This window comes from Vicugna pacos, chromosome 12, assembly GCF_048564905.1.
Source record: "Vicugna pacos chromosome 12, VicPac4, whole genome shotgun sequence".
Classification (NCBI taxonomy): Eukaryota; Metazoa; Chordata; class Mammalia; order Artiodactyla; family Camelidae; genus Vicugna; species Vicugna pacos.
Genome location: NC_132998.1, coordinates 10,119,201 through 10,144,459, shown reverse-complemented (window position 1 = coordinate 10,144,459; position 25,259 = coordinate 10,119,201). Strand labels below are relative to the sequence as shown.

Below are 25,259 nucleotides of genomic sequence, written 5' to 3'. Positions count from 1 at the left end.
TGCTGTACTTGTTGGTTGACAACGCGCCTCCTTCGTGTTCTCTCCACCACCAGACTCCCACTTCATCTGCCCGAAGCACCCCTTTCACAAGGCTACTCCCCGGACCCGACCCGGAAAACTTCACAAGCCCCTTCTGTGTCTTTTATCACTAGGTTTATACCACTCACGTGGAGTAACATACATTGCTTTACAAACACTGTGGTTATGGCCTGAATACTTTTAAGATTCTTAAGTTCCTTGAGCACAGGACTACGCTAGGCTTGGGATGTTTTGTTAAAAAGAAAACGCCAATATCCTTTTTATTCCAAGGCGAGTCACAAGAGAAGAGTCAGCTCGGTCTCCTGCTCCGGAACGGAGGACCATAGAGATGTCTGGCGCTGCGAGGCCTCCCCGCGCAGCCACCGAGATGCGCAGAGGACGGCTAGAGCGTTACTCTCCCGGCTGGCTTCCGTTTCCTTAGTCCTCCTACCCAACATGGCGCAGTCGGTTAACATCAGCGAGCTGAATCTGCCGCAGCTAGAAATGCTCAAGAATCAGCTGGACCAGGTGGGGATGGGCCCCACAGACACCCCTTTTCTGCCTCACTACCTTCCTTCCCACGAGTACTCTTTCGCTCCCCATTCCGCCCCATTTGGAGAGGCCTCCCTTTCCAGGTGAAGGACCCGCCCCTTCTCCGGCCGTGCCCCCCTCTCCCGCCATTCCCCACACTGACCCTCATTCCCCTCCTCTGTAGGAAGTGGAGTTCTTGTCCACGTCCATTGCCCAGCTCAAGGTGGTACAGACCAAGTACGTGGAAGCCAAGGACTGTCTGAACGTGCTGAACAAGAGCAACGAGGGTATGGGGTAGGCGCGTGAAAGCAACCTGGGGCATATGGTGACCCGGCTTCTCCTCTCGTCCTGCCTCCTAGTCCAGTTTTCCTTACCTTAGACTAGAGGACGGTCTGTTACGTATTGTATACCACTGCAGGAACCCTTTGCATGTTGCGTATCTGGAATTGAAATGTACAGGACATTACAGCTCCTGTTGTCCCTGTTTCGGTCCTTTTCGTACAGTCTCTGGGCGCTGTCCTGTATTGAAACTCCCTTTAACGTCTAAAAGTTGGAGCTGCCAACCTTCCCCACATGTTTGTTTTAATTGCTTTCACAGGAAAAGAATTACTCGTCCCACTGACGAGTTCTGTATCCTTTCCACAGGAACCGCTACCTTGCTCTCTCCTTTTCTCTCATTCCTACCCTGCAAAATGGAGCGGAAGGTTTTGATTACTGCAGAGTACCCCGATGATTCAGAGAATACCTTTATTATACACACTTGGTGGTTCTTTTGCCTAACCTGGGGTCAGCATCCAGCTAATGCCTTGTGAGCACCAAGGTGTATGTAGAATTGAGGTCTGATTATTTCTCTTCGCTGTGTGAGGATATAACCTAATAGGGAGATAAAACTGGTGGTTTACACTTTTACTAATGACTTAGAAAACAAACAACAGAAGAATAGAGGATATAGAAACAAAGGGATTGGCTCCGTTTATTAGTCCTCAATTTCAGTTTAATTGTGGCTCTTATTCCTAAACTGTTGTTACTAAGAAACCTGGAGTGTGTCCACCTGTTGAATGTTTTATTTGAATGAGCAACTTATGATAGTAGGGCATCTGTAAACTACCTGAGAACTGACAGGCTGAAAAGGGAACACAGGAATAACAGCATAGTAGGGATTGCTTAAATAATGAACATTAAATCCATCAGAATTAGCTGGTTGATGGTTGGGGGTGTTAAAGGGGAGGTGAGGCCGGTTTTTCTCTTTTACTACTCAACAGCAGCAGGAAAAAACCATTCTATCTAGTTTTTCTGGAAGGGCTAATGGGGATTGTAAGAACTGCTTGGAGGGAGGCAGATGGATCAGGGCAACAGAGAATGCCAGCATATGTGATTTTCTCCATAAGGAACCGACTTTCCTGTCTCTCCCCATTTGGATTTTATAGACTTTCAGATTATTCAGTCCCTGTGCCTTTTTAGGAAAGGAGGGTCTTGGGAAGTCAAGCTTCTAGCTTCAGGGATTCATGACTTTTGCTGGACTAGTTTTCCCTTAATCCTTGCTTCTCAGATGTATGTCCCTGGGAAGCTACATGATGTGGAACATGTACTCATCGATGTGGGAACTGGCTACTATGTAGAGAAGGTGAGTGGAAGAAAGCACATTGATGCTGCTTTGAGGAGGGAAAGGGAGTTTAGGGGGAGATCTGGAGTGCAAAATGTGGGCTTCTCTTAGCCCCTCATTCACTGCTGACCTTGCAGACAGCTGAAGATGCCAAGGACTTCTTCAAGAGGAAGATAGACTTCCTTACCAAGCAAATGGAGAAAATCCAGCCAGCTCTGCAAGAGAAGCATGCCATGAAACAGGGTAGGCTTGGCTTTGGGCACCTCTTCACCCTTTCTGCCTCCATAATAAAGAACATGGATTGTAGTGTGAGCCATGGGGGTGTCGCCTTTGCTGGATTAAAACCATGTTTTTCTCTCTGCTGTCTTCATGTATTACTCTTTAGATGCTGTGCATTACATACCCACTATTTGTAGGTTCCTGGGTAGGGTTCTTGCAAAATTTAGAGGAAGAAAATCATGTCTGTGTTCTCTTGTCTGAGTTCCTATTTAATGTGGATGGAATGAGGGAGAAGATGCATGTAAATGAACACACAGGAAAGAAATATAGTCCTAACTAGCTAACTACTGGCAATTACAGCCCTGGCTGCACGTTAGAATCACCTGGGGAGTTTAAAAAGAAAACCTGGGCCCACTCCAAACCGACTACATTTGACCCTTGAGCAGCGTATGGGTTAGGGGTGCTGACCCTGCGTGAAGTGGAAGAAAATCTATACATAACTTATAGTCAGCCCTCTGTATCCTCAGTTCCACGTTTATGGATTCAACCAACCATTGATCATGTAGTACTGTAGTATTTACTGTTCCAAAAAATCCATGTATAAGTGGTCTTGTACAGTTCAACCCCGTCTTGTTCAAGGGTCAGTTGTAAATCAAGGGCGTGGGGGCGGAGGAATTCCAAGAATGTTTTTTAAAAAGCTTCCTAGGTGATTCTGTTATACAGTCAGAATTGAGAACTACTGTTCTAAAGTCAAAAATCTTTTCACGTTATAATTTTCTGGTTATATCTGACTCATTTAATACAGTATTTTGTTCAATTTTGTATTTGCTACCATATTTACTGACACGTTGTAGACTCTAAATTTGTGGTGTGCCCTCCACAGTGGATCATTATGTTAAAAGTTTTAACTGTAGTTGGTTGGTTACCTGTACTTAAACTTCCCTGTAACTTTTTCTTAGCTCTGGCATCTCCTCTTTAGCTCCTGACCAGGGTCTGACGTTTTTCCCCACAGCTGTCATGGAGATGATGAGCCAGAAGATTCAGCAGCTCACAGCCCTGGGAGCAGCTCAGGCTACTGCCAAAGCCTGAGAGCCTTGTTTCAGAAATGTGGCCCGCTTCAGGGGTCTGGGACTTTGTGGGCTTGGCTCCTGAAACGGGGGTAGAGAAGGGTCTTATGTTTAATGCTAATAAATGTGCCAGCCGGGCAACTCTGCACCGGGCAACACTCGTTGGTCTTTTCTTGCATTAAGTAAAGGACTGGTAATGAAATGGGAGGGCGGCGGTCGAGAGGGTGCGCCCTTCCCCAGAGCCTGATAAGCAGGGTGATGCAGTGCTCTTCTTGGAGGCTCTGCCCGTGGCCTGTCGAGGAGATGGAGTCGAACTTCTGCGCGTGGCTGCATCTTCTTCCTGCGCGGCCAGTTGCCATGGGGACGGCTGGCAAGCGGAAGTGGGCCTTGCGGACGCTTCTTCTTCCGGGTCGGCGTTCTATCTCTTCTCCGGGGTACCTGCATGGGCTACCGGTTTCTGCGCGGTCTCCTTCCTCTGCTGCTGCCGCCGCCACCCCTCTGGGCCCCGCGCCCCAAGCTCAGCCTGGAGTCGGTCCCACCCTCCAAACGATCCCGGAGCCACGTCATGGCCCCAGCCCGAATCGGGACGCACAACGGCACGTTCCACTGCGATGAAGCGCTGGCGTGCGCGTTGCTGCGCCTCCTGCCTGAATACCGGGTACGGTCCGCGCAGACTGACCCGGGGGCTGCCGGCGAGTCTCTGGGACGGACCGCGTGCCCCTCATGGGTTCCTGTGGTAGCTCAGACGGCCAGGGCACCCGTCCTCACCTCCGCGGCTCCCCGGAAGCCCAACATTAATCCTCGACCCGCGCGACCCCGGCAGCCCCCTCACCTCGTCTTTCCCCTGCAGGATGCAGAGATTGTGCGGACCCGGGACCCCGAGAAACTGGCTTCTTGTGACATCGTGGTAGACGTGGGGGGCGAGTACGACCCTCAGAGACACCGCTATGACCATCACCAGAGGTGGGTTCCCACATACCATGTTTCTTTAGCCTCCTTGAGTTCAGCTTTCCTCAGTGCTCCAGTCCACCGTCGTGGTCCGTGTCAGCGAAGGGAACCGCCTCATGCTGGAAGGCAAACTCTTGTGTCCCACGGACTACTGTCTTCCATCCTTTCAGCTCTCTGCCTGCTTGCTCTGCACCCATCTACCTGGCCTGGGGACTCCCGGAGCCCTCGCATCTGCCCAAGTCTCCCTTGGCCCTCGTCAGTCCCCTGGCCCCTCCCGACTCATCTCTTTCTTCTGCTCAGTTAGGCTTTTCTTCCCCCAACTCCGTCATCACTCCGCTGAATACCCCAGCTGAGTTTAATGCATTCGTATGCCCTTATTGCCCACCTCAGACTGCTGGACCCCTATGATTGTGGTGGGTGGCGACAGTTCAGATATATGTTGTCTTCCACATCATTTATGCTCTTCCAATGGGAAATCGTTCTTGTCCCAGGGTAGCCCGTTATCCCCAGTACCATTCTAATCCTTTTCCCCTCTCCTCAAGCCTCTGCCTCATCAAACTCCCTCAGTGAGTGACCCTGCCTCTTTCCTTTCAAAGGAAATTTAGCTTTTCCTGTGCACACACATCCTCACTTTCCCACTCCTGAACATGTCAGCTTTATCCTTCCAATTCAGGAAACATTGTTTTCTTCTCTTTGCCCCTTTTCCAGTTTATTACTTTCTACCCTGGGACTTCACCTCACAGTTCTCCCCGCCAGTACATCTACTACAGCAAGAAACTCTGCTTGGGCATCTCCCATCTTGAAAACAAAGGCATGAATAAAAACAAAACCCTCCCACAGGTACACCACACTTTTTGAAGTTGTTATTTCTAAGGGGTCATGAAATTTTATTTTGTTCTAAGTCTTTTAAGTATTTCTCACCACCTCTGTCCTTCCCTCCCTCTCTTTTTCGTTGAAATATACATATTACTTTCATAATGATACCGGGAGGGAATGCTCCCAGTATTTACAGCATGATCTCTCACCCTCACTTCTCAGGCACTCTTCAGAAGAACTGATCCTGGCCCCACATCCCTTCCAATTCATTCCATTCATTTGTTCGTTCATTCAGCCGGTTCTGTCCCAATCTCTCCACTGGAAATGCTTGTGGAAAGGGCACCAGTGACCTCAAACCAAATTCAGGCTGCTGGCTGAGGGTCTCACCTCACTGACCTCTTTGTGGCACTTGGCATTATTGACTACTTCCTTTTTTATAATGACTTTATATACTTGAAAAAACTATGCAGGATTTGACATGTAAAAAAATACATGTAACATTTCTGGAATATAGAACATAAAATGAACACCCATGAACCAATCTCCCAACTTAGGAACTAGATCATTACCTTTGTGTCTGTACCTGTGGGCCTCTTCCCTGTCCCATCCCGCTACCTCCCCCAGGAGTAAGCAGCAGCCTGAATTTTGTGTTCATCATGCCCTTGTTCTTGGGTGCAGTTGAGCACGTTACGTGTATCCGTTTGCGTCAACTATTTAGTTTTGCTTCTTTCTGAATCTTTTCTGGAGGGTAATTGTTACTAGTCTTTATACCTTAAGAATATTTTATATTTTTGTATTTATTCCATATTTAATAATAAAAACCATTAGAACAATAAATGAGCTCCCTTGGTGATTCCGGACTGATATTTAGAAATTACAGCTGTAGTTTCTACTGCCCTAACAACTGCCATTCCTTTCCCTGCCCTCTGTCCCACTGCTATTCAAAGCCCTGCCTTCCTCCCTCACCCGACCCCTGCAGGTAAGCGTGCATCTCTTCTCCGTGCTGGCTGGCGCGGTGCTCTTCCTGACATGCACTGGCCTGCTTACGCTCTCTCGGTGGCACCCCATGATCTACAGATAAAGTCCAAACTCCAACAAGGCCTGCTGTGGTCCAGCTTTATCTTTTGCCACTCATTCCTCAACCTAAACTGCCTTTCTTGCAGTTCCAGGAAGAGACCTGTCTCTTAGCCCCTGGACATGTTCCCTCTACGTAGATTGCTTTTTCTCCTTTACCCTTTGTCTGTTTGATGAACACCCACTAATTCGCCTTTCAGGAGTGACCTGAATCCTTTCCTTCCCCTCCCCTTTTCTTTGTTTATAACTAGAGCATTTGCTTGGTTGTTTGTGTGGGTGTCTTCTTTAGGTGGATAAACTTGAAGGCAGGGACAGGGCCTTAGTTTTTTCATCTGTAACAGTGCAACACAAAGCCTGGCGCGTGGTAAACATTGAGTTTACCATTGCCAAATGAATGCATGAATGGAGTCTTCAAACTGGGGTCCCTGTAGGCCCCTGAGGACAAGCCAAAACCTTGCCAGCAGAGCTTTCTCCCAGCTCCCAAGGTACTCTCCCTTCTCCCCACCCCACTGTGCCTGCACGTGCGCACACACGGCAGGTTAATTGGAGCGACTCTGCCTCAGCCCCACCTCCCTGTGCTCCTCAGGTCTTTCACAGAGACCATGAGCTCCCTGTCCCCGGGGAAGCCGTGGCAGACCAAGCTGAGCAGTGCGGGACTCATCTATCTGCACTTCGGGCACAAGCTGCTGGCCCAGTTGCTGGGCACTAGCGAAGAGGACAACATGGTGGGCACCCTCTATGACAAGGTGGGGACCCAAGGACAGAGATGCTCCACACGTGCATCTCCACCAGGCCGGCTGGCATGGCGCTCACACCACACTCAGGACTGGGCTCAGGTCAGGGTTCCTGACCCGTGCTGGCCCACCGCCCTCTCCCTCAGTTGGGCTCATCTCACAAAGGGATAGTCACCTCTTTCCTGCCTCCATCCTGGGGTGGTTGTGAGAAGTGGGTAAGGTAATATGTCAGGAAGGGCTTTGGAAACTAAAAAGCAGTGTTCCCCAGTCTTTTTCTTGACCTGACACACACATATGATCATTCAACAGCTTGGTAATAGAGGAGGTAGCTTGTGTTTGGAAGCATATGGCTGAGATTCTGACTGCCCTGAAGGTGGAGAGCAGCATATCGTAGGCACCGCTATATTCGCCGGAGGCACACGACCAGGGAAACCAGGGAAGCCAGGATGGGAAGGGTTTGATTATGAAAACCTCGGCAGGTTCTGCCAGTGCCTCCTGCAGGCAGCTCAGCAGGTGCCGGCTGCTGGGGAAGGAACAGGCTAGTGGCCCTGGCGTGCATGTCTTTGTCAGATGATGATTCTTGACCCTGCTTGACCCTGCTCCTCTGAAGGTCACAAGTCAAACTTCAGGTTCATTCAGCTCTGGTTTTTTTGCAGGTAGGCTGTTGAGTTCAGTTCTGTCTCAACTTGCCTATCATCCCCTGTGACACAGCATTCGTGTGACCCAAAAATGTGGAGAAGTATAAACAGTTAAATTGGAGCTTTTGGAATACTGAGGTTTCAGACTGGGTCAGTTTTCCCTTCTACTGCTGAGGGGTTTCTAAGCAATTGAACTAAATTATACCTAAGGTTTTTTAATTTTTATTGTTTTATTTTTTTAATTGAGGTGTAGCTGATGTACAGTGTTATGTAAGTTTCAGGTGTACAACATAGTGATTCACAGTTTTAAAGGTTATACTCCATTTATAGTTATAAAATATTGGCTTTATTCCCTGTGGTGTACAATATATCTTTGTAGTTTATCTTATAGTTTTTACCCTTTAATCCCCTACGCCTGTCTTGCCCCTCCCCCTTCCCACTGGTAACCACTGGTTTCTCTGTGAGTCTGTTTCTCAAAAATTCGTTAATTTTTTGATTCCACATATAAGTGATAACATACAGTACTTGTCTTTCTCTGACTTATTTCACTAAGCATAATATCCTGCAGTTCCAACCATATTGTTGCAAATGGAACATTTTTTTAACAGCTGAGTAGTATTTCATGGTATGTATATATGTGTGTGTACATATACCACATCTTCTTTATCCAGTCATCTGTTGGACACTTTTTAAGTTGCTTCCATATCTTGGCTATTGTAAATAATGCTGCTATGAACATTTGGGTGCATGTCTCTTTTCCAATTGTGTTCTCAGTTTGGTTTTTTCTTTCTTTTTTGGATATATACCCAGCAGTGGGATTGTTGGGTCACATGAGAGTTTTATTTTTAGTTTTTAGAGGAACCTCCGTACTGCTCTCCACAGTGACTGTGCCAATTTACATTTCCACCAGCAGTGTACAAGGGTTTTCTTTCCTCCACATCCTCACTAACATTTGTCTGTGGTCTTTTTGATGGTAGCCGTTCTGACAGGTGCGAGGTGATATCTCATTGCGGTTTTAATGTACATTTCTCTGATGATTAATGATGTTGAACATCTTTCATGCTCCTGTTGGCCATTGGTATGTCTTCTTTGGAAAAATGTGTATTCAACTCTTAATGTCCTTTTTTTAAGTTGGGTTGCTTTTTGGCTATTCAGTTGTATGAGCTGTTTACATATTTTGTATATTAAAGTTACACCCAGGTTTTAACTGAGCTTTGGGTTGGGGTCCAGACCAAGAGGTGCCAGGCATAGAGTTCTTTTTCAGCTCTCCCTGAGAGGAGCACTTTTTCTACATACCACAGGTGTGATATATGGGCCTATTTTGAAAGGCAGTGTTGCATTAAACACTGATAATCCCCCAAATTCTTGAGGCATTGTCCTACCACCTCTTTAGGCTCAGGAGATGCAGCAACTGCTAATGCCATGTTACATATCGTGGGCTTCCCTGGGCCCACATCCCAGCTCTTGATGTCCAGTCCAGTACTCATCTCCACCCGACTGGTGTGCTTAGCCAGACCCTCTCATGCCTCCTTAACTGGATTACTCAGTAGCCTACTCAGCCCACCTGGAGATTTACCCCCACCTCAGCCATAGGGATCCACTCCCACCGAGCCCCTTACAGAACTCAAGACCTTCCCATTCAGAAGTCAGCAGCCCCTTCCCCACACATGCCGGCCTTGGCTCAGGCTTTGAGTGGCAGTAGAGTGAGTACTGGATTAGAAATCAGGTGACCTGAATTCTAGCCCCAGCACTGTTTGCTCGCTGACCTTTAGCAAGTTGCTGAACTCCCCAGCTCCCCCTTTCCTCATTCAGCTCATGTTGAGAGATCATCGCACGGCTGTTAAGATTAAATAACAGTGTATATGCGTAAACTTTGAAACCTACAAAGCTTTGTGCAAGTGGTAGGCGCCCTCCAGAGCATTCCTCCTCCTGCTATCTTAGATATACGAGAACTTCGTGGAGGAGTTGGATGCAGTGGACAATGGCATCTCCCAGTGGGAGGAGGGACAGCCTCGTTATGCGGTGACTACTACGCTGAGCGCCCGGGTTGCTCGGCTTAATCCCACCTGGAACCAGCCCAACCAAGACACTGAGGTAGGGAGGGCCCCGGGGAAGAGCCCATGAGGTGTGTAGGAAGCTCTGGGGAGGAAATGAGAGTGGTTGCCCCCATCAGGCCCTAGCAAAGTCCAGAGTTCCAGCCAGCACCCTGGTTCTCATTCCCACATAATTCCCAGGAAGGATTCAAGCGTGCAATGGATCTGGTTCGCGAGGAGTTTCTGCAGAGACTAGAATTCTACCAGCACAGCTGGCTGCCAGCCCGGGCCCTGGTGGAAGAGGCCCTGGCCCAGCGATTCCAGGTATAGGCCTGGGAGGAGGCACTGGGGCTCAGGAGTCAGTGACTGCTGGCGGGCTGCCAGTCACCAGGACTCCTGCTCCTACCCTAAGTCTTCTTGCCTTGCTCTGCTTCCCTTTCAGGTAGACTCAAGTGGGGAGATAATAGAACTGGCAAAAGGTGGATGCCCCTGGAAGGAGCATCTCTACCACCTGGAATCGGGGCTGTCCCCGCCGGTGACCATCGCCTTTGTTATCTACACTGACCAGGCTGGACAGTGGCGGGTACAGTGTGTGCCTAAGGAGCTCCATTCATTCCAGAGCAGGTGAGGCCCCAGGGGACCACCCTGCAGCCCTTCAGGCTTATTTCGACCCTCTCAGAGGAGGCCACCAACACTGCCTCTGCTACCCCTCTCCCGGTTCTTCAAGGCCTTCATTTGCTCCTAGCAGCTCCTTCTTTCTGCTCATTCATAGGCTGCCCCTGCCAGAGCCATGGCGGGGTCTTCGGGATGATGCCCTGGACCAGGTCAGTGGGATTCCTGGCTGTGTCTTTGTCCACACCAGTGGCTTCATTGGCGGGCACCGGACCCGAGAGGGTGCCTTGAGCATGGCCCGTGCCACCTTGGCCCAGTACCCTGCACCTGTGCCTCCCACACATCCCCTAGGCCAATAAAATTTCTTCCATCTCAGACTGACCAAGTGTCGCTCCATCACTGCCCCACACCATTCTGGGAACTTGCTGAAACCTGGGAGGAGTGTGACACCTACCTGTGCCAGAGCCTATGCAAGGTATTTTCTGAGCTTTGCTTTACAAATCATTGGAAAACCACCTAGTTCCTAAGGTTAAATAGCTTGACCAAATTCAAAACTTGACCGAATTCATCACAAGAAGTGATGAAACAGTGAAAGAACCAAGATCTTAACCAAAAGTCAATGCCCTTTTTTTTCTTCACTATACCCCAATGCAGTGCCCTGGAAAAGACAGTCTTGTAATTGAACAGAAAACAAAAAAGGACATTTTTTATTACTGGAAGTGGGAATGAGGGGAGTGGGGCCGAGCAGGGGGTGGCCCTGGGAGAGGGTCCCAAGGGGCAGAGATTGGGGATGTCTCAGTAAAGAGAGGCAGATCGTGAATAGAGCCTCCGCCCCCAGCTGGGGGCTCTTGGGTTCGGCTAAGCACCGGGCTAAAACGTGGAAACTGGGCGTTGACAAAGTACAAAGGGATGTGGGCAATCCGGCCTGTGGACCAGCACTGCAGAGAGAGGCGAAAGAAGAGTGTATCAGAGCCTGGGCCCAAAGAAGGCTACACTCCAGAGCCACACAGCAGCCGCGGCCCCCTACTCCTCCTGCTCCTGAAACCCCAGCAGCCTGGCCCACTCACCACACTGAGCAGAGCTCCTTTGCTGAAGGAAGGATGGAAGGTGATGAGCTGGGCCTGGGCTCCTGGCTCCCCCTGAATAATGCCGCTAGGAGAGGAAGAAATGGTGAGTGGGCTGCTGAAGGCAGAAGGCAGGTGCAGTGGGACGTGGGATGTGGGTTTGGTAAAGGAAGGCCAGTGAGGAACCCAGACTTAATGGCCTGCCTAGCACTTACCAAGGAAGTAGCTCAAACACAGGGCTGTTTCGAGTGCGAAAAAGGAGGATGACTGGTTTCCCATTCTGGACCCGTGGATTTCCTATAAGAGGATGCCGGGATAGGAAGGAACTCAGGAGGCTGCATCCCAGGGCAGGGGCAGGGAAACTGCAACCGGGGCATGGATACACGTGGTAAATGGGAGGCCGGCCTGAGCAAAGACCTTCCTCCCCACCTCTTACCTTTCATGAGCACAGCCAGCCGTTCTCCACTCGGGTCCCAGACCATGGAGTGAGCCTCTCCCCCAAGTCTGGGTCAGAACAGCAGGTTGGGAGGGCTCAGTGTCATCCCTCCCACCTTCGTCCCACTGCCCCTCCCTCACCCACCCCACTCACCTTTCCTCTCCATCCGGTGTTTGTACTGTCGTCTCAGACAGATCTGCTACGATCATTGCTGACTTTGCACCTCCAACGCCCCCCTTTCCCTCACCTGTGGATCAGGGCAGAGGCTCTTACATACAGGAAGCAGGCCTCTCACTGGTCCCCTGCCTCCTCTCCACCACCAGCATCAACTCATCTTAAGTTTCCTAAGCATCTTTACTCCCCTTTATCCTTCAGAGCATCATATTCCAGAGGGTTCCTGCCTCCCTCCGACTCCCCAGATCTTCTGCATCTGGGGATCTCCCCCAACTCACCACAACGTTCAGGGAATGATAAGGAGTAAATCAGCGGTTCCCCCAACACTGTGAACAGCAGGCGGCTTCCATCAGGGCTCCAGCAGCCAGTCTGGGGTCAGGGAGCAAAAAGCAAGAAAGGGTGGTCTATGGGAATATAGGAGGGGTATACAGGAGGGAGAGAAGTAGAGGAGGTGGGGGGGAGCAGGGCCCCCCTCCTCCCCAGCTCCTGGGACGCACAGTCCCCTCCTACCTGACATCGCCCTGACAGCGTAGGCCACCTCTCGCAAGTCCACATCTGGGCCTCCCAGACTCTGTGCCGGAGAGAGACAGGTCACAGCTTAGAACCTCTGGGTGCCACAACTTGAAATAACCTCCCTGTCAGTCCCAGGTCAGGTCAGGTCAGGTCAGCGAATGGGAACGGGGACATAGGGCTGTGCTGCTGGAAGTTCCAGGAGCCTGGTGCCTTTCTCTGGGGCGTTCCTACCCTCCCACTGCCCTCCCCCAACTCACCGAAAAACAGCTGAAGGAGTGGTAGCCAGGACTTTGCTGCCATCTGGGGACCAGAGCAGGTTGGTAACCCCACCTCCCCGAAACCAAGGAAGAGGAACACAGGTCTCTGTTGAGACATCCCATACCTGGAGAGAGGGGCAGAATGAGACAGGAGACTCAAGCATCCCTATCACTCCACAAGGGGCTGCCCTTCCTTAAGGTACAAAGAACCAGAGAGGGGAAGAAGCAGGAAAGGCACTTAAAACAGGAGATACAGGGCACAGCGCAGCGGTAGAGCGCATCTTAGTGCTCTTAGCGCACTTCAGTCCCCAGGACCTCCGTTTAAAAATAAATAAACTAACCTAGTCACCCCCTCCAAAAAAGTCTACAAAAAATTTTAAAGAACAGGAGGAAATAGGTTTATGTTTACAATGACAGCAGGTGGAATTTTACATCTGAGGGGTTGGGCTGGTGTAGCGCCTTCCCTGGATAAGTTTAAAATTGAATGACACCCCACAAAAAAATGTTTAACATTAAAAAACAAAACAGTGAATGGACGACTCTTCCTCTCCTTCCCCCAGGGTATTTCCCACCACTAGGTGAAGAAGGCTCTTTTCCGACAGAAAGAGGAGTGGGGACTAACTCACCAGGATGGCAGCATCCACAGGTGAAGCTGAGAGCAGCCGCCCCCCACTGGGGGCCCAGGCCAAGCTGGTGACAGGTGTGTGCCCAGGGTGAGAGAGCACTTGGGCACAGCCAGAAGAGGGTCTGCCGAGGGGAAACAGTGTGGAGTGAGAAGAGGACAAGAAGAAAGCCCCGTGATTCTATTCCCTTGCCTCCTCCGGCTAAAGCTTCCAGATCCCAGTGGCCACTCTGAGCTCAAATCCAGGTTGGGGAAAATAAGTAAGGATCGTGGAAAGTTAAAAGAAAAAAAATTTTTAAAAAGGAAGAAAGGGCAGTTACCACCAGGAGTTCCAGGGAGGAAAACGGGTAAAAGGGAGTAAGCCTGAAAGAGGCAAAAACTTCTGACCCATAAAACTAGAGGCACTGAGCTGGGGAGATGCAAGCTCTGATCCAGATGAGGGCCTTCTCCCCACAGGACCATCCTGCTGGAGCCTGGGATGATCCATGACCACCTCAAGGTTCCAGTCTCATCTTTCTAGACTTACCTGCCACTTCCCAGAACTCATCCTGTGCTCCCAAACCTGTCTTTCTGCCTTTCCTTGTCAGAACTAGCTTCCCTCTGTGCTCCTGCATCCTTTTCTGCTGGTCAAAGATGGCCCTTGTGGCTACCTCCCCCAGTAGGCTGGAACTAGCTGAGGACCCCGGCTATGCTGGTCAGCCCTGAGTCTTCAGAGCCACGTACTTGGCCTGACAGGCACAGGCTACTGTCTGAATTAATGCCACCTTGTCCCTCTTCCTCCTAACTAAAACCACCTTTAGCTCTAATGAGGTTTGGGGTCACCTACAAATTATCTTAGGTCTACAACTTATTCTCTTAACTTTATAATAAATCAGTTCACAGAGATCTGTCTCATTCTTTTCAGTGGCTCCTGTATTCCACTCAGTAGATGAACTGTAATTTATTCAGTCATGCCTCCATAAACGGACATTTCACTTGTTTGTAATTTTTTATTACAAACAGTGCTTCAAACAATATTCTCTAGATCTATTTCTTTATGTACTCATGTCATTATTTGTGTAGAAGAGTATTAAAATGGAATTGTGGGTAAAAAAAAAGGCTTGCACCTTTCAAAATATAAATATGCCAGCAAATTATTTTCTAAAAAGTTTGTACCACAATATACTCTACCATTTCCCTAATCCTGCTAATACTAGATATTATCAAATATTTCAATTTTAATAATACTATCATTCCAAATGGGCAAAAAATGTCTATATATTCTAGTCCTTTTATGTATTTCGGCATCTAGTTCTTTTGTTTGCTTGGAATTTATGTATATATAGTGTGAAGCAAGGACAAATTTTATTATTTTCTAAATGGATAGTCAATTATGCCAAAACCACTAAAAAAGAAAAAAAGAAAGAAGTCTAAATTTCTCTACTGCAATGCAAAGCCAAATTCATCATGTATTAAACTGCCATGTTATATATATGTATGACTGGACATTATGCTGTACACTGGACATTGATACATTGTAACTGACTATACATCAATTTAAAAAAAATTGCCATAAATTCTTAGATCTTTCCTGAATGTTGTTCTGTTACATTGCTCTGTTTTTCTGATCTTATGCTAACAGCTTTCTCTGACTGTAACTTCTTAAAATACTTTAATACCTGGTGGGGCAATCTCTTCTGGATAGTCTTCCTTTTCAAGCTTCTCTTGGCGATTCTTCCACAGTTATTCTTTCATAAAAACTCTAAATATCATTTTGTCTAGTTCACAAAAACAAACAAAACCTAGCAGAATTCTGATGGAAAATACACTTTACTGGACATCTTTATGATTACATTTTCCTACCAGGAATATAGCATGTCCCTCCACTAATTCAGCTCTTGTTTAATATTCTTCAATCACTTTCTTCAGGTGTCTAATAAATTAAATGTAACAATTTATTCCTAGTAATTTAAAGTAATTGTTGTACCTATTGTAAGTAGAGTGTTTTTTCCACTGCAATTTCTCAACTGATTATTGCTGATACAAAGGAAAGTTATTACACTTTCAGTTTCTTGGATCCAGCTACCTGACCTAATAAATTCCTTATTAAATAGGTTTATTTTAGTTGAATCTCTTGTATTATCTAGGTATAAAATCATATCTCCAAATAAAAATAATTTTCTCTTCTCTCTCAAGACGTTTCTTTTTCTTGTCTCAATGTACTCACAAGAACCTTCAAAATTAATATTGATTAATAATGATAACAACATCTCTATATTTATCTTGACATTATTGGAAACACCGTTAGTATTTCCTATTTCACTATTTAATATGGTAGCTATTGATTTTGAGTATATACTCTTATGTTTAGGTCATCTCTTTGTATTCCTATTTACTGTATGTTTTCAACTGAAAAGTCTGCTTTCTGAGAAGTGCATTTATTAATACAAACATTTTCTCCTTTAATTTGCTAATAAGTCATTTAAATAGATTTTCTAATGGTGACTAGTCTTTAATTTCTGGAAAATTCTACTTAAGATTTTTTTTTAATATGCTTTTGGACTCTATTTGCTAATATTTTATTTAGGATTTTAAAATCTATGCTCAAATATTTTCTTTCTTGTACTACCTATTGTCAGGTTTAGGGTTACATTAGCTTTATAAAAATAAATCAGGGTTAAAAAAATAAAAATAAATCAGGATGGATCCTGGGACAGAAAGACGACACTAACAGAAAAAAAATCTCAAAAAAGTCTGGAGTTTGGTTAATAACAATGTACACATGTCAGTTTCTGAAGTTTGAAAAATGGAACGTGATAATATCAGATGTTAACAATGAGGGAAACTGTGTGAAGGATGTACCGAAACTCCCTGTACTGTCTTTGCAACTTTTCTCAAAATCTAAAACTATGCCCAAATAAAGCTTATTAAAAAGAAAATAATAAATCAGGAGGCTTTCCAAATTATTCTATGATCTGGATTAGTTCAAGTAATGTGGAGATTATCTTTTCTTTGACAATTAAATGGAAATCTCAGAAAACCATCTCAGCCTGGCATGTTTTTTAATGGTAGGGATCATCCATTTTAATTCTTCTACAGTTCACTTTGGTAATATATATTTTGCTAGAAAATCAATTATTTCCTTTAGGTTTTCAAATTTATTGGTCTAAGCTTGCATATAATATTCTCTAATAAGTCTTCTATTTTCTTTCATATTTGTGATTATCTCTCCTTTCCCATTCTGAAAATACTTTGTGTACTTTGATTTTCTCTTTTACCTTAATAAAGCTGGCCAAAAGATTTTCTTCTTTATTCATAATTTAAAGAACCAGTTTCTGGTTTTATATTTAGTTCTCATGGGGATTCTTCCAGTTTCATCTGACAGTCTTCTAAAAGAGACCGTCTTTCCATTCCACGAACCAGAAGTACACACTCCCCACAATCCCAGAAGCCCTCAGCTCTATCCCTTTCTCTAGATTAGAGCTTCTCAGCACCTCCCCATTGGCCTTAGGTCCTTCTCTTCCAGAGCCCTGGAAGTGCTGTGAGGACAAAGAACTTCCCCCTCCAAACCTCCTCACCACCCCAGCATGAACATAACCCTCTGGCCAAAGTAAGAGAAAGACTGCTGGGACTCACCGGGTAGACAAGGAGGTGGGGTCCAGGGTCCAAATGAGAATGCAGCTCTGACAGGCCACAGCCAAGACGGAGGCACTGAGGGGCTTCCAAGCTAGGGCCGCCACATTTCGCTGCAGCCGGTGCTTCAGGGAGGGGACTATAGTGCTGGGGTGAGAGGGAAGGGGACCAAGTCAAAGCAGGGACACAAAGGCTCAGGGAAGCTGAGGGTAGTTGAGGAAGGAAACACAAAAAGAGCTGATCACCCTGGGTCTCGGGGCATCACAGGACAGAAGGACAGCATAGAGGCTGGATGTGGAAAGAGGACACATCCAGTTGTGGGCGCCCCTCCCCCCAGCCCCAATTCTGGAAGGAGCCCTGCGGATCAGGCCTGGGAACTCAGGGCTCCCTGGGCCTCAAGACTGGAGAGGGAAGTGGGGGCTGACCTATGGAAACTGACGAGTCAGCCCGCCCAGTACGCCCCCCACATACCTGTTGGCATTATACACACGGATTGAGTCATCCAGCAGGGCCACCGCGAACTTGTTGGTGTGGGGGTGCCACGCAAAGACCCTCAAGCAGCAGCTGGACCTGGGGCGGGGGTGAGCACAAAGAGGCTGAGCCTGCGCCTCGCCATTCCCGGGCCCCCGAGCTGATTCCCTTTCACATGAGGATGTTAATATTTTCACTTGTTATTTTATTCCTTTTTTGGGAAGTAGAAGGAGTGAGAATCGGGGAAGCAGTCAGGAAAGGGGTGGGAAGAGTCTCTGCCCTGGTTTCCCTCTCCCCAAAAGAAGTTTCAAGGTTCGGGACCTCCTTTGCGCAGAAGCCACAGAGCTTGTACACTCACCAGTTGGTGACTTGGGCAAATTCAGCGATCAGATCTTCGCTCCTGAGCTACAAGAACAAAGTGGACAGAGGATACACGGGAACAAAGAGAGCTTATCCCCTCAACACTCCTAGGGCGGAGCTGGACCATTCCTGCCCTCTGCAGTCTGCCCATCCCACCCTGACCTTAAGGGACAGGAAGTGGAGAGGGGACGGGAGTGGGGGAGGGCCGGGGAGGAAGCCAAACTTACAGACAGATGGGGGAACAGGGACCCATGGAGGGAGGAGGCCCATCGACAGAGGGCCAGGGCCCAGCTGGACGCCGTCTTCACCCACTCAAACACTGTGGGGTTGAGGAAGCAGTTCTGATTAAACCATTCACAGGGTTCTCACTAGGCACCCTCTGGGGTGACGGACGAGCAAGGACAAGCACATCCCAGTTCCTCCCACCCACCAAGTGCTCTGGACACTCAGTCCGAGGTATGTGGGGTAGGAAGAAGGGGAGGAGAAGTGGAGACAACTGGGCCAGGAAATAGAGGGCTAAAGGAAAAGGCCACCAGGTACTGGGATGAATTAGGGAGACAATGGACGGGAGATGGCAACTATAAATCTAGAGAAGGCTGAAGGTAAACACACTTACCCTCCTCCTCTGAGTTTGCAATTTCATTTAGTACCCCAAAAAGGCCCACGTCGCGCCTGATGAGGAGAGGAAGCTGCGAGTCAGATTATTCTGTTCCCTTCAGTCTCCCCTCTAAGTTCACCCACCCATCCATCCATCCATTCAATAAACATGGATTAAAAATAAGAACACTTAAAAAAAAGATAAAATAATCAGGGGGAGGGTATAGCTCAGTGGTAAATAATTACCTCCCCCCTCCAAAAAATGAGAATTCTCACATTTAATAAGTGGCAACTGTGTGCCATGCACTTTATATTGTCCTTTCATTTAATCATCGCCCATTCTGCCCATTTTACCAATGAGGCAACTAAGGTTCAGAGGGCTTTTAGGGCTTTCTACGCAGATCAAGGAATCAAGACTTGCCCTAAGACCATGAATGGAAAGCCAAGGAAGGAGTTAAGCAAAGGAATATACTGGTCACACTGGCGTTTTAGAAAGATCAGTCTAGCTGGAGGTTAGAGGGGGACAAGAATGGAGAGAAAGAGATGGATTAAGAGGTTATTCGGAAGATACATGCACCCCAATGTTCATAGCAATACTGTATACAATAGCCAAGACATGGAAGCAACCTAAATGTCCATCAACAGATGACTGGATAAAGAAGTTGTGGTATATTTATACAATGGAATACTACTCAGCCATAAAAAAATAAAATAATGCCATTTGCAGCAACATGGATGGACATGGAGATTATCATTCTAAGTGAAATAAACAAGAAAGAGGAAGAAAAATACTATATGATATCACTCATATGTGGAATCTAAAAAAAAAGACACTATGAACTCATCTACAAATCAGAAACAGACTTGCAGACATAGTAAACAGTCTTATGGTTACTGGGGAAAAGGGGCAGGAAGGGATAAATTTGGGAGTTTGAGATTTGCAAATGTTACCCACTATATACAAAAATAGATTTTAAGAAAAAGTTTCTTCTGTATAGCACAAGGAACTATATTCAATATCTTGTAATAACCTTTAATGAAAGAGAATATGAAAACAAATATATGTATGTATATGCATGATTGGGACACTGTGCTGTACACCAGAAATTGATACATTGTAATTGTACTTCAGTTTAAAAAAAAAAAAAAAAGCGGCTATTCAGGAATCTAGAACAAAGTGGCCTGAACCGCTGGGGATGGAGAAAAGACAGATTTGACAGCTGGAGGGAGTAGAAGGGACAGGATTTGAGGACTAATTAGACATTAGTAAGGGAAAGAGTAATATCAAAGGGAACCCCCTAGGTGATAATTACAGCAGTTAGTATCGCTCACAGTGAGCCAGGGCTGAGCTGGCTGCTTCACAGGCATCATCTAATTTTGCCGTTATCACAACCCTCCTAACTAGGTATTGTTATGACCTGCATTTTTAGATGAGCGAAGAGCGTGAAGAGGTTAATTACCAAGGTGACCTAGGTAGGAAGTAGCAGAGTCAGGATTCAACCTGTCTGTCTGCCCCAGAGCCTACACTCAAACCACTTGCTCCTGTATGATTAGTAAGGCCACTCCTTGAGATTAAAAACACAAGGAAGAAGCTGGTTTGGAGAGGGAAATGAAGAGACTGATTTTGAACCTACTGAGTGGGTGAAGCTGGGGGAATATCTGACTCGGGGCATGGCAGACAAGTGAACACCCAGGTGTAGCACATCAGTCACAAGTCCAGCCCAGGACACAAACGTCTAAGAGACATCCAGAAGAGAAGCAACAGCTAGAGAGGCAGGAAGTGAGGAAGAATCCAGGACTCAGTGGCTTTTCAGACCATGAACTGATGTTTAACTTCACTCAAAGAAACATGCAAATTAAATTATAATGCAAGACCAAATATCAGAGTTTGATACTCATGTGTTGAGAAACAGGCACTCTCATAAACTGCTGGTGGGACTGTAAATGTGTATAATTTAAACGGAGGACTATTTGGCAATTTCTCATGAAATTACAAATGAAAAGACCTTTGAACCCAGCTACTTCATTTGTAGGAATTCACTCTACACGTGACAATGATAATAATAATAGCTAACACCTGAAGAGATTGACATGGGCCAGGGACTGTTTTCTAAGTGTTTTAGTCATTTAATCATCACTACTACCTTGTAAGACAGGTTCCATTTCACAGCTGAAGAAACTGAGGAACAGAGTGATTAAGTAACTTGCCTAAGGTCACACAGCTAAAGAATGGCATAGCCAGGAAGTGAATCCAGGCTGTATGGCTCCACTCCTACACATGCAAAATGAATGACCTGCGTATGAAATTAAGAACTGTCACCTAATACCTAACCTTGCTGAGGTGAAGGCTCAGAAAGTGCTAATGACATGAAGAGGAGGCAAGGAACAGATTCATATAATCAAATCAGAAAGGAAGGCAAGTCACGAGATGAAATGGAACTACTGCTGCACAGCCTTGAGTTCCACCCTTGAAAGGACTGATAATTTGATACTTTGAAGGAGTGACAGCTCTGAGCTAGAGAAAGTCTGGAGGCTCAAGGCAGAGGTGTGGTGACCTCATTTCCTCCAGCATCTGCAGACTACGGCCCAGGAGACCCTTTCTCACCAAATGTTGATGCATCTCTTCCACACTTGCTCCCGGTGATGGATAAAGGCAGTTCTTGTGCCATGGTCCAGCCTCCCAGGGGTCTTCAGAGGATCCTTAGTGAGGTTTAGGACAGGAAGATTGATCCACTATAGCCAGAAGTGAGAGGCATGACAGTGAGTCAGTCCCTTCCTCAGATCTCTGCTGAACTCCCTGACATCTCCAACTGTGGCTGGGCTAAGGGTGAGAGGCTCCACAGACCTGTTTCCTATTTCCACAAATAAAACACTTGTGGAACTGGGAAACAGGTCTTAGCTCCCTTATCTGTAAAACTAGGATAACAAGGTTGCTGCGATTATTAAGTCACATTATTAAAACACTGTGGAGAACACTTGACTCAGAGCCTCCTTCTTACAGAGCAATCGCTCAATAAACGTCAGTTTCTCTTCCTTTTCCTTCCCAGGAACACCACGGGAAAAAACGCTCCAGGTTGCGCCTTCCTAGTTTTCCCAAATACTGTCCCCGACTTTGCATAAGTTCTTCTGCACCCTCACATCCCCTAGATTTGCCCTCACGCTCCCCATTCTCTCTAGGCTCCACAGATCCTCAGCATCCTTCATCCTCCTTCATTACATCCTCCAATCCCAGTTCTAAAATACATCCCAGCCCAGGCCAGGCTGTTTCCGGTCCTGCAGCCTGGGGACCGCGACCCCGCCCCTGTCACGCTGCCTTTGTTCCTCCATTCTCTCCGACTCCGCCCTCCATGCCTGTAGGTCTCCTCCCTCATCGCTCTAGCTACCTGGCCCCGGAAGTCGGGAGGCGGACTCTCATAGCTACTCCCTGTCACCAGCTCGTTATTGTGCTCGTATAGGGTGACTTGTCCCCTTGGCGGCGGCGGAGGGAATAACCCCAGGGAACACATCTTCCCGGTCCCGAGCACGTCCGGAATCAGCAAACTCGCCGGATCCCACTCCTCTGACTCTTAGTTCCCGGGCTAGATTCGGATGCGTACGGGTAGCCGCCTGAGACAAACGGCGTTGCAACGCTCAACGGAAGTGATTGGAAGAGTAACGGAGACGAAGCATTGGTGCGCAGTCAAGGGACACATTTCCGGGGCGTCCTCGCGCGCCGCCTGGCGGTCGGAGGGGGAGCGGCGCGGACGCGTCCCCAGGGCTAACCCCTAGTTAAGGGTCAGAACGGTGTTTTGTTTTGTTTTCCTGTGAGACTGCTGTTTTTCCCAGCTCCAAATTCCCCAACACAGTCTCCCACTCACTCTCAGCGCTAAGAAAGCCCAAAATAAGCCACGTTCAGGGAAGTACCTAATTAAACTCTTCTGGGACTGTGTATCGCCCAGAGGAAAATACCGACTGTGTCCCGGGCCGCTGGCTGGAAAGCTGAGGGAAAAAAACCTCCGGAAGGAGGAAAGTCAGGCGGGAGACCTTGGGAGGGAAAGGGCTGCGCCCGCCAGAGCCCATAGGGTTAAGCCTCCTGGAAGGAAAAGTGGGAAGAGTTGGGAAATAACATTTCCTGAGCACTAATTATTGTAAGTGTTTGTATAATCTTTACAACAACCCCATGAGGTAGGTACTGTTAAATCAACATGAAGAAAGTGAAGCACAGGGAAATCGGACCTAAGAGTATCAAACCCAGGCATTTTGACTTCAGAATAATAGTGAGGTGGAGAGGAGAGGAGCAAAATAGGTGAAGGCGATTAAGTGTTCAAACTACAAGGTATAAAATAAATACATTACAAGGATGTAATGTACAGCACAGGGAATATAGCTAATGTTTTGTAACTTATGGAGTATAATCTATTAAAATATCAAATCACTAAGTTGTATTCACCTGAAACTAATATATTGTAAATCAACTATACTTCAATTTTTTTTTTAATGAAACTGATCTTATTCTAACTCCAAAGGATGGAACTAGCACTGGAGTCTAATGCAGAAAGGGGCTCCTCTTCTTAAAAGCTCCGTGGCTTTGGAAAAATCGTTGAATTCTTTGAGCTTCATCTTTCTCACTTGCAGAGTGTTTAATTATTACACATGGTTGTTTCCCATACAGAATAATGGAAATGAAGCCATTTAATAAATTGTGAAGTGCTAAATAGATATTAGAGATTATTAGCCATACAACTCTGCATAAAGCAGGTAACCTTGGGTGTTGGTTCATTCATTTAACAAATATTAATAAGCAATTTCATGCTCTGAGGACATAGAACTGCATAAGGCATAGTTCCCACTCCCAAGAGCAGCCAGTAGCATTCGAGAATCTAGGAGGCATTCTAGCTTAGCATTCTTGGATTCTGTGTTTGCTTCCCCTTCCTCATGAAAAGTTCCCCCCAAGAGAGTTATTCCGGGGTCAGAAAACAAGGGGCTCCAGAATGTTAATGGACATAGGACTCACCTGAGGATCTTGTTAAAATGCAGATTCTAGGGTGGAGAGTTGAAACTGTATTTCCAAAAGCCCCAAAGTGATACTGCACAGAAAACACTTTGAGTATCCGCTCACCCCTCCGTAATTAGTTCACCTGGAAAGTCACAGAAAACTTAAAAGAGAATGTAAAAACTGGGGGTAGTTTGGAGAAATTCGCCGGAAAATCTCTCCTTGTGAGCGGAAGCAGTACACGTTTGAAGGAAAAGTGGGAACCCCTGACTGTGACAATTGGTAAAGAGCAGTGAGAAGCCACCCACAGTTTTTTTGTTTGTATCTTAATCATGACACCATCCAACCCCAGATACCCTAAGAACTCACTACAGCCTAGGCCTAGAACTTCCACCCTCCCTGCAATGAAGCCTGATTTTCACCAACAGACTGTGTTATAATTATCAGCTGGGTGCCTGCCTCTTACCCTTAATGTGTCCTGGAGAGAAGAAACATGTGTATTCATACTCCGCCACCGCCTCCCCCATACAGCTTATTTAACGTTTGCGGAATGGTTTTTCACAATTTGCAGATTCTTGGGAGGCTATGAAGTCCAGGCCTAGCGCACTCCCCCACTAACTTCACCAGGGGGCGCGGCGGTCCCGGCGACACAGTTACTGTGACCCACCGCCCCGCGGGCTCGGGACGCTTAGCGGGCGGTCTTCACCCGGCCCCTCCCTGCGACCTGAGCAGGAAACCGAGGCACAGACCAAAACTTATAAAATGGGCGCCCCACATTGGGAGGCGGAAGGCATCGCGGGCGCCTGGGTGCCTGGACCCCGGCCTGCCGCCCCTTCCCAGGCGCGCTGAAGCCCGGCTCCCCGTCCGGGGGCGGGTAACCAGGCGAACATGGCCCGCCCATCGCTGTTTGTCCTGGCAGCGCGCCGCCGCTATTTGAGGCGGTTTTTATCTCCTAGAAACCAGCAAAACCCCAAGCGAGTCTAGGGAAGATGAAAGGGGCCGAGGGGCCTGGGAGGGGAGGACCGCGAGGCTGCGGCGGGCGGGAGCTGGCACCGAACAGGCGGAGCCCGGGAGGCGAGAGGGCCAGGCCCTGGGGGGTCCCGAAGAGCCGGCCCGGGGGTCCACTTGCGGCTGCCCCCTCTCGCGGTCCGGCTCCCAGGCGTCCCCCGCCCCTTCCTCACGGCTCTTCCGCCGCTGCCCCCAGCCCGCGCAAGAGTCCTCGGAACTCGAATTTCTTCAAAGCGCCTTTGAAGCCCCGCGCCCCGCCGGAGGGCAGGAGATTTCGCACCTGGACAGGGGCGGGGTAGGAAGAGGGACGGCCGCCCGACCCCACCTCGATCGCCGCCTGGGACCCGCTGACCCCTCCCCCGCTCCATTGCCCAGCGCCTCTCCCGAGCCCGCGAGGGGCACCGGCGGACAGGGGCTCCGCCTGCAGTCGGGTCCTAGCTAGGCGAGCTGCCCGCGCGCCCCTCCGCGCGGCGGGGGAGCCCTGGGGGGCGGGGGCCGCACAAAGCCCTATTGTAGCTGGGGGCTGGTCGCCACAGTGTGGCTTTTGTTCCTCCGCTAACTCCGTGGCCGGCACGACTGATTGCAGGCCCCAGGCCCGGGGCGGCTTACGTGCCAGGCGGGTCCGCCCGCGGGAGCCGCACCTCGCCCGGCCCGGGCCGCTCCGTGGTCCGCGCGGCGACAGCGGGGCCGGCGCTCTGCCCGGCCGCTGCCCCGGCCAGTTCTGCTGATGTCGAGCCCGAGAAAGAGCCGGGAAAGAAATCTCTCCACTTTCTCAACTCTGCAGAGAGCGCTGGGCGGTCACACACACAAAAAACCAAAAAACAAAAAACTCCGCCGCAGGACCCGGCCGCCCGAAGTATTCTACCCCGGCAGTAACGTG

The 25,259-nt window shown here is 48.1% G+C and overlaps 3 protein-coding genes across 7 annotated transcripts; 2 read left to right on the top strand and 1 right to left on the bottom strand.

The window, feature by feature from the left end:
• The first annotated feature begins 426 nt into the window (after positions 1–426).
• PFDN5 (prefoldin subunit 5) lies at positions 427–3,594 on the top strand. The gene is made up of 6 exons (XM_006203041.4): positions 427–546; positions 734–836; positions 1,148–1,179; positions 2,099–2,173; positions 2,290–2,395; positions 3,384–3,594. Exons 1-6 carry the CDS (start codon positions 475–477, stop codon positions 3,458–3,460), a joined length of 465 nt encoding a protein of 154 aa, XP_006203103.1. The 5' UTR covers positions 427–474; the 3' UTR covers positions 3,461–3,594.
• Positions 3,595–3,829: 235 nt separating this feature from the next.
• Positions 3,830–10,668, top strand: MYG1 (MYG1 exonuclease). Of its 2 annotated transcripts, none has more exons than XM_072972731.1 (7): positions 3,830–4,096; positions 4,289–4,401; positions 6,863–7,022; positions 9,590–9,742; positions 9,883–10,005; positions 10,250–10,305; positions 10,454–10,668. In XM_072972731.1, exons 1-7 carry the CDS (start codon positions 3,881–3,883, stop codon positions 10,650–10,652), a joined length of 1,020 nt encoding a protein of 339 aa, XP_072828832.1. In that variant the 5' UTR covers positions 3,830–3,880; the 3' UTR covers positions 10,653–10,668. The 2 variants fall into 2 exon arrangements, with proteins under 2 accessions (XP_072828832.1, XP_006203105.2); XM_006203043.4 differs by having other exon boundaries at positions 3,832–4,096; positions 10,124–10,305.
• A 304-nt stretch (positions 10,669–10,972) lies between these two features.
• On the bottom strand, positions 10,973–25,237 carry AAAS (aladin WD repeat nucleoporin). 4 transcript variants are annotated; one of them, XM_072972726.1, is made up of 18 exons: positions 25,021–25,237; positions 23,393–23,516; positions 21,783–22,163; positions 21,005–21,132; positions 18,419–18,474; positions 18,030–18,121; positions 17,801–17,847; positions 17,443–17,541; positions 16,975–17,118; positions 13,364–13,484; positions 12,738–12,862; positions 12,478–12,538; positions 12,246–12,336; positions 11,947–12,040; positions 11,794–11,861; positions 11,573–11,654; positions 11,361–11,445; positions 10,973–11,231 (listed from the first exon to the last, which is right to left on the bottom strand). In XM_072972726.1, exons 3-18 carry the CDS (start codon positions 21,903–21,905, stop codon positions 11,004–11,006), a joined length of 1,644 nt encoding a protein of 547 aa, XP_072828827.1. In that variant the 5' UTR covers positions 21,906–22,163; positions 23,393–23,516; positions 25,021–25,237; the 3' UTR covers positions 10,973–11,003. The 4 variants fall into 4 exon arrangements, with proteins under 4 accessions (XP_072828827.1, XP_072828826.1, XP_072828828.1 ...); XM_072972725.1 differs by having other exon boundaries at positions 24,989–25,234; XM_072972727.1 differs by having other exon boundaries at positions 21,005–21,099; positions 24,989–25,234.
• Positions 25,238–25,259: the final 22 nt, after the last annotated feature.

Coding starts and splice junctions, on each gene's coding strand:
- PFDN5 (XM_006203041.4), top strand. CDS start 475: ATGGCGCAGTCGGTTAACATCAGCGAGCTGAATCTGCCGCAGCTAGAA. Junction 1,180..2,098: donor TCGTCCCACTGACGAGTTCT/GTATCCTTTCCA, acceptor CTTGCTTCTCAG/ATGTATGTCCCTGGGAAGCT. Junction 2,396..3,383: donor GAAGCATGCCATGAAACAGG/GTAGGCTTGGCT, acceptor TTTTCCCCACAG/CTGTCATGGAGATGATGAGC.
- MYG1 (XM_006203043.4), top strand. CDS start 3,881: ATGGGCTACCGGTTTCTGCGCGGTCTCCTTCCTCTGCTGCTGCCGCCG. Junction 4,097..4,288: donor GCCTCCTGCCTGAATACCGG/GTACGGTCCGCG, acceptor TTTCCCCTGCAG/GATGCAGAGATTGTGCGGAC. Junction 10,306..10,453: donor CTCCATTCATTCCAGAGCAG/GTGAGGCCCCAG, acceptor GCTCATTCATAG/GCTGCCCCTGCCAGAGCCAT.
- AAAS (XM_072972726.1), bottom strand. CDS start 21,905: ATGTGTTCCCTGGGGTTATTCCCTCCGCCGCCGCCAAGGGGACAAGTC. Junction 17,542..17,800: donor TTTGCCCAAGTCACCAACTG/GTGAGTGTACAA, acceptor CCCCCGCCCCAG/GTCCAGCTGCTGCTTGAGGG. Junction 11,655..11,793: donor GCTGGCTGTGCTCATGAAAG/GTAAGAGGTGGG, acceptor ATCCTCTTATAG/GAAATCCACGGGTCCAGAAT.